The 7,500-nt window shown below is 62.5% G+C and overlaps 1 protein-coding gene across 2 annotated transcripts in view; it reads left to right on the top strand.

The window, feature by feature from the left end:
• The first annotated feature begins 6,985 nt into the window (after window positions 1–6,985).
• LOC116716426 (uncharacterized) overlaps window positions 6,986–7,500 on the top strand; it is a 1,266-nt gene continuing 751 nt past the window's right edge. For both annotated transcript variants that reach the window (XM_032557257.1, XM_032557256.1), the window contains exon 1: window positions 6,986–7,435. In XM_032557257.1, coding sequence (XP_032413148.1) covers window positions 7,049–7,435 — 387 coding nt within the window. In that variant the 5' untranslated portion in view covers window positions 6,986–7,048. The remainder of the gene's footprint in view (window positions 7,436–7,500) is intronic.

The raw sequence follows: 7,500 nt of genomic DNA, 5'->3' as shown, positions 1-7,500 counted from the left end.
GGGTCAGGAGGCGCGCTCTGGGCTCCGAGCGGAGGACGCGCGCCACCCTGCCCTGCCCGCAGCGGGCTGACAGTGTAGAACCGCTGGGAAAGACGGGGCGTCTCGGTCTCGCTACCGACAGGACGGCCGCGGGCTGGGACTGAGGGCGGGGCGCACAGCCCCGAAACACCCAATGCCCGGGCCTGGAGACGAGCTCGCAAGGCTGGAGGAACCCTCCGTCGAAGCGCCGACACACAGAGTGCCGGGGCCGACGGGGGCCCTCCATGGCGAGCCACGAGTGCTGTTCGGTCAGGTGTACTTGTGTGGTGCTGTTTGGTTGTATGGAAAGGTCAAACCTGGAGCTCAGACCTCCAACGGGCGCTTGGGAGAGCTGCAGAGCCGCTCAGGGCGCGCCGTTTTCGGCCTGAGCCCGGTCCGCCTTTGACCGTGCTTCGTCACTTCCACGGAGCTCACAACCGACCCAGAGAGGCCACGGGTCCATCAGATGGACCCAGGAGACTCACCGGACCGGCGGGAGCCCGCTGCCTTACCGCCCCAGAGTTCCAGAGAACCGGAGAGAAAATCTGGTAAAACGGCTTAAAATGCTGGAAAAAGCCGAAAAAGGGGCCTAAATCCGCCTTATCTGAGCTTCGGAAGACCCCTAGAACTGCCCTGGATCAAAACACTTTGTCATTTTTCGCTCCAAGTCCTCTTTTCCAACTCGCTCCTGTAATCCCGCCGGTGGGGTTTTTCTGCATAAGGTCCCGAAATCCTACCTATCGACGGAGACGGGGTGAAGCGTCGATTGTGCCCCGGATCTGCAAACCATTGCAGATCCCACACTTAGAAATTTTTCCAGCTCTGTTCCCCTGGTAAGGCAGCTATAATTGAGTCAAAAAATTGCACTGAGTCCTGCCTGCACTTAGAGTTTTTCTCAGCTCTGTTCCCCTGGTAAGGCAGCTATAATTGAGTCAAAAAATTGCACTGAGTCCTGCCTGCACTTAGAGTTTTTCTCAGCTCTGTTCCCCTGGTAAGGCAGCTATAATTGAGTCAAAAAATTGCACTAAGTGCAGGCAGGACTTAGAGTTTTTCTCAGCCCTGTGACCCTGGTAAGGTCATAGGACTTTAAAAGATCTCGCTGAACCAGCGAGGTCCCTGTCCTCCCAACGCAGAAGTGCACACAAGGCCCGTGGACCATCCAGCTTCTCTCGGGAGAAGCTGGATGGTCCACCGAGGCAGCATGCACACGACTACGGAGGACAGAGACGGACCGAAGCAGGGTGCCCGAGAACCGGTGGACCTCCGGCTTCCCGGGGGAAGCCAGAGGAGACACCGGCCACGTGCACACCGCAAGTCCGGGCTTCCACGCAACACAGAGCCGGGCGTACCACCTCCAGGGAACACCTCAGCTGCCCGAGGGCAGCTGTGATGGAACCAAGGGGGCCGTGCGCACCGGGGACAGGGGGCTTCACCGCAACCAAAGCCGGGCGTACCACCTCCAGGGAACACCTCAGCTGCCCGAGGGCAGCTGTGATGGAACCAAGGGGGCCGTGCGCACCGGGGACCGGGGGCTTCACCGCAACCAAAGCCGGGCGTACCACCTCCAGGGAACACCTCAGCTGCCCGAGGGCAGCTGTGATGGAACCAAGGGGGCCGTGCGCACCGGGGACAGGGGGCTTCACCGCAACCAAAGCCGGGCGTACCACCTCCAGGGAACACCTCAGCTGCCCGAGGGCAGCTGTGATGGAACCAAGGGGGCCGTGCGCACCGGGGACCGGGGCTTCACCGCAACCAAAGCCGGGCGTACCACCTCCAGGGAAACACCTCAGCTGCCCGAGGGCAGCTGTGATGGAACCAAGGGGGCCGTGCGCACCGGGGACCGGGGCTTCACCGCAACCAAAGCCGGGCGTACCACCTCCAGGGAACACCTCAGCTGCCCGAGGGCAGCTGTGATGGAACCAAGGGGGCCGTGCGCACCGGGGACCGGGGCTTCACCGCAACCAAAGCCGGGCGTACCACCTCCAGGGAAACACCTCAGCTGCCCGAGGGCAGCTGTGATGGAACCAAGGGGGCCGTGCGCACCGGGGACCGGGGCTTCACCGCAACCAAAGCCGGGCGTACCACCTCCAGGGAACACCTCAGCTCCCCGAGGGCAGCTGTGATGGAACCAAGGGGGCCGTGCGCACCGGGGACCGGGGCTTCACCGCAACCAAAGCCGGGCGTACCACCTCCAGGGAACACCTCAGCTGCCCGAGGGCAGCTGTGATGGAACCAAGGGGGCCGTGCGCACCGGGGACCGGGGCTTCACCGCAACCAAAGCCGGGCGTACCACCTCCAGGGAACACCTCAGCTCCCCGAGGGCAGCTGTGATGGAACCAAGGGGGCCGTGCGCACCGGGGACCGGGGCTTCACCGCAACCAAAGCCGGGCGTACCACCTCCAGGGAACACCTCAGCTGCCCGAGGGCAGCTGTGATGGAACCAAGGGGGCCGTGCGCACCGGGGACCGGGGCTTCACCGCAACCAAAGCCGGGCGTACCACCTCCAGGGAACACCTCAGCTGCCCGAGGGCAGCTGTGATGGAACCAAGGGGGCCGTGCGCACCGGGGACCGGGGCTTCACCGCAACCAAAGCCGGGCGTACCACCTCCAGGGAACACCTCAGCTGCCCGAGGGCAGCTGTGATGGAACCAAGGGGGCCGTGCGCACCGGGGACCGGGGCTTCACCGCAACCAAAGCCGGGCGTACCACCTCCAGGGAACACCTCAGCTCCCCGAGGGCAGCTGTGATGGAACCAAGGGGGCCGTGCGCACCACAGCCAGGGCTCAGAGCTCCAGCCAGCACCTCGGACAGCTCCAAGCCGTCCACAGAGCACTGTCTGCAGCCTTTGCCCTGCCCGCCTTCGACCGAGCTTTCACGCAGCTCACAACCGAGCCGGAGATGCCCCAGGCCCTTCAGAAGGACCGAGGAGACACACCGGACCGACTGGAGCCCACAGCCAGGGCTCAGAGCTCCAGCCAGCACCTCGGACAGCTCCAAGCCGTCCACAGAGCACTGTCTGCAGCCTTTGCCCTGCCCGCCTTCGACCGAGCTTTCACGCAGCTCACAACCGAGCCGGAGATGCCCCAGGCCCTTCAGAAGGACCGAGGAGACACACCGGACCGACCGGAGCCCACAGCCAGGGCTCAGAGCTCCAGCCAGCACCTCGGACAGCTCCAAGCCGTCCACAGAGCACTGTCTGCAGCCTTTGCCCTGCCCGCCTTCGACCGAGCTTTCACGCTTCCAAGGAGCTCAGAACCGAGCCGGAGATGCCCCAGGCCCTTCAGAAGGACCGAGGAGACACACCGGACCGACCGGAGCCCACAGCCAGGGCTCAGAGCTCCAGCCAGCACCTCGGACAGCTCCAAGCCGTCCACAGAGCACTGTCTGCAGCCTTTGCCCTGCCCGCCTTCGACCGAGCTTTCACGCTTCCAAGGAGCTCAGAACCGAGCCGGAGATGCCCCAGGCCCTTCAGAAGGACCGAGGAGACACACCGGACCGGCCGGAGCCCGCTGCCTTACCGCCCCAGACTTCCAGAGAACCGGAGACAAAATCTGGAAAAAGGGCTTAAAATGCTGGAAAAAAGCCGAAAAAGGGGCCTAAATCCGCCTTACCCTAGCTCCAGTAGACCCCTAGAACCGGCCTGGATCGAAAAACTTTGGCTTTTTCCGCTCCAAGCCCTCTTTCCGAACTCGCTCCTATAATCCCGCCGGTGGGGTTTTTCTCCGTAAGGTCCTGAAATCCTACCTATCGACGGAGCCGGGGTGAAGGGTCGATTTTTTTTTCACGGGCGGCAATGCTTTGGACAAACTTTGAACGGTTATCTCGGCTTCTGTGAACGACTTAAAGACGATTCGACCACACCAGAGTGTTCTCTGGACTCTGGCCTTTCCGGCAATATGCGGCTTTCCCCGGGGAAATGCATTTTTAAAAAATTTTATGGAAGTGGTAAAATCACCGGGGGCCTCCGGGGCGCCGAGGCCGAGGACAGTGAGCCGCTGCGGACACCGCCGGCTGCTTCATGGGCCCTCTCTGGAAGTCCGAAAATTCAACTTTGTCCCAGGATGATGAGAGTGATACAGGCGTGATCGGGGCATTCTCCCGGGCCTATTGATCCTACTTTCGAGGCCGCTGGTGCCCGGGAAAGTGCCTACCCTAACCCTTGGACCAGGGTTTGGGTTTTTGATTTTTAATTCCGCCTGCGGGCGTCCCAGGAACCAGAGAACCACACCAGAGTGTTCTCCGGACTCTGGCCTTTCCGGCAATATGCGGCTTTCCCCGGGGAAATGCATTTTTAAAAAAATTTATGGAAGTGGGAAAAATCACCGGGGCCTCCGGGGCGCCGAGGCCGAGGACAGTGAGCCGCTGCGGATACCGCCGGCTGCTGCATGGGCCCTCTCTGGAAGTCCGAAAATTCAACTTTGTCCCAGGATGATGGGAGTGATACAGGCGTGATCGGGGCATTCTCCCGGGCCTATTGATCCTACTCTCGAGGCCGCTGGTGCCCGGGAAAGTGCCTACCCTAACCCTTGGACCAGGGTTTGGGTTTTTGATTTTTAATTCCGCCTGCGGGCGTCCCAGGAACCAGAGAACCACACCAGAGTGTTCTCCGGACTCTGGCCTTTCCGGCAATATGCGGCTTTCCCCGGGGAAATGCATTTTTAAAAAATTTTATGGAAGTGGGAAAAATCACCGGGGCCTCCGGGGCACCTAGGCCGAGGACAGTGAGCCGCTGCGGACACGGCCGGCTGCTGCATGGGCCCTCTCTGGAAGTCCGAAAATTCAACTTTATCCCAGGATGATGGGAGTGATACAGGCGTGATCGGGGCATTCTCCCGGGCCTATTGATCCTACTCTCGAGGCCGCTGGTGCCCGGGAAAGTGCCTACCCTAACCCTTGGACCAGGGTTTGGGTTTTTGATTTTTAATTCCGCCTGCGGGCGTCCCAGGAACCAGAGAACCACACCGTTTTATTCTCCAGACTCTGGCCTTTCCGGCAACATACGGCTTCCCCCGGAGGAATGCATTTTTAAACATTTTTACGGAAGTCAAAAATCACCCTAGCGGGACGTCGGGGCCCCCCGAGGCGGGCTGTAGCCTGACTTTGCCCCGGCCCTGCTAAGACCCATCCAGGCTGGAGCTCCCTCCTCCTCCTCCTGCTCCCTCCGAACCGCGGGGTCCAGGCTGGCTGGAGCTCCCTCCGAACCGCGGGGTCCAGGCTGGCTGGAGCTCCCTTCGAACCGCGGGGTCCAGGCTGGCTGGAGCTCCCTCCGAACCGCGGGGTCCAGGCTGGCTGGAGCTCCCTCCGAACCGCGGGGTCCAGGCTGGCTGGAGCTCCCTTCGAACCGCGGGGTCCAGGCTGGCTGGAGCTCCCTTCGAACCGCGGGGTCCAGGCTGGCTGGAGCTCCCTCCGAACCGCGGGGTCCAGGCTGGCTGGAGCTCCCTCCGAACCGCGGGGTCCAGGCTGGCTGGAGCTCCCTTCGAACCGCGGGGTCCAGGCTGGCTGGAGCTCCCTTCGAACCGCGGCATCCCACACTTAAGCACGGATTACACCCACCGACACGCACGGCCCCGGACGGGTCGTGCCCCTGGTAGGGCAAAGAGAAGCAGGTGGTGGTGGTGGTGGTGGTGGTGGTGGTGGTGGTGGTGGTGGTGGTCCTGGTCCCCCCCGTCCCCCCCCCCCCGCCGGACGTTCGCCCGCAGGACGGGGTTCCCTAACCCGCCTTTTCCCTAACCCGTCTTAGAGTCGTAACATGGCCTCCCGCCCTCCGGGGAATCGCCGCGCGGCTATCGGGACGCGTTTACCCGGGGATCCGGCCCCGATTTCGGGGTTCGAACGAGGCCCAGGTGTTGCCAATTAGGCTTAACTGGAAGCCAATCTCAGGAGCTTCCCCTGATTGGACGCCCCCCGAATTGGGAGCAGGTGTCGCCAATTAGGGCTTGATTAGAGGGAAGCACGCCCGGGGATCCGGCCCCGATTTCGGGGTCGAACGAGGCCAGGTGTCGCCAATTAGGCTTGATCGGGGAAGCACGCCCACCCGCCTGCACATATAGCCGGATGTGCGGATGTGCCCCCCCCTTATTCGCTATCTGACTCTCGCGGAGTGAAGATGACGCCTTCTAAGTTTAAGAATCGCTGCCCTGTATGTCACCGGCCGTCTTGGCGCCTGCGACGCCACTTGGATGACGTTCACAGCGTCAGGAACGCCCTGGAGCGAAGGATCCTGCTGGCGTTTGCCAGAGGGCGAGTGAGCGTTCGCGGCATGAAGTGCCCCGTCGGCGGCTGCTCGTACGGCGGGTCAAGGGTGGCGCAGCACCTCCAAGACGCTCACCGTGACCTGGGTGCCAAGGAGAAGAAGCGCCTTTTGAGGAAGCTCCAGTGGCGCAAAACGCTGCGGCAGGTGAGAGAACTTCGGGCCTCGGGTCCCGACCCGCCTTTAGCCACCAGGTTGGACCTGGAGGGTTCACGGGGCAGCGAAGCCGCCGACGCCGCCGCCGCCGCCGCCGCCGCCGCACCCCCCCCTGCTTCTCCCCTTCCCTCGCAGGGACCGAGCGCCAGCCCTCCACGTTCCACCTCGGCGGCGGACTCCACACAGCGGCCGGAGCCATGTCTTCTTCCCGGCGGCGACGACGACGACGACGACGACGTGCCATCCGCGGACTCGGCGGCGACGACGACGACCGGAGTGCCGGAGGTCGAGGACGAAGAACCGCAGGCCCCGTCCTCGAGCACGGTGGGTAGGCTGAGTACATTTCCTGCAGTCATCCGTGGCTACCTAGAAGAGTACGGCCGGCACCTGGCCGGGGCAGTACGCTCGCGAAAGCATGCTGAAAATGTTAAGTCAAAGATGGGTCGAATTGTTGCATTCCTCAGCTACATGAGCCGTGATAAGACCGAGCTGGGCTCCTGGCGCTTCTTGGATGACGCCGGACGCATAATGGCCTGGCCCGCCGAACTCACCGAGCGGGAGCGGAAGGCCGTAACTACCGTTAAGGTCTACCTGGTAAACACAACCCAATTCCACGTATACTTCATGGAGACGCCTCCGAGAAGCTCCAGGCTGTCCAAGCGGCAGCTCGTGTCCGTGATGAGAGCTCTGAGGTCGGCTACGTGCCAAATCGGAACGAAGGTGGTGCTTCGGCAGATCAAGGTCAAGTCCGAGAAGCTACAGCGCTCCGTAACGCCCGAAATTCTCCGCAGATGCATCGCAAAGTGTCGGGGCTGGATCCCCAAACTCTTGCTGAGCTGCTCGCAAAAGAAGCACGACGTGGGACTGAGGCACCTGCTGTTCGGGTTCTTCGGCCTTTACCTTATTTCTCTCTACGGCCATCGAGCCGGAGTGATGACCAACCTTACCACCGAAGAGGTCCTGGAGGCCGCGAGCGGGGCCGTCTCTTCCTCTCCGGGGGTCGTACTCAATGTAAGTCTGCACCCACTCACTAACACTAGCCTGGCTGGCTGGCTGGCTGGCTGGCTGGCTGGAGC

This window comes from Xiphophorus hellerii, unplaced genomic scaffold, assembly GCF_003331165.1.
Source record: "Xiphophorus hellerii strain 12219 unplaced genomic scaffold, Xiphophorus_hellerii-4.1 PGA_scaffold_57__1_contigs__length_250000, whole genome shotgun sequence".
Taxonomy (NCBI): Eukaryota; Metazoa; Chordata; class Actinopteri; order Cyprinodontiformes; family Poeciliidae; genus Xiphophorus; species Xiphophorus hellerii.
This window is presented reverse-complemented; position numbering and strand designations above follow the sequence as displayed.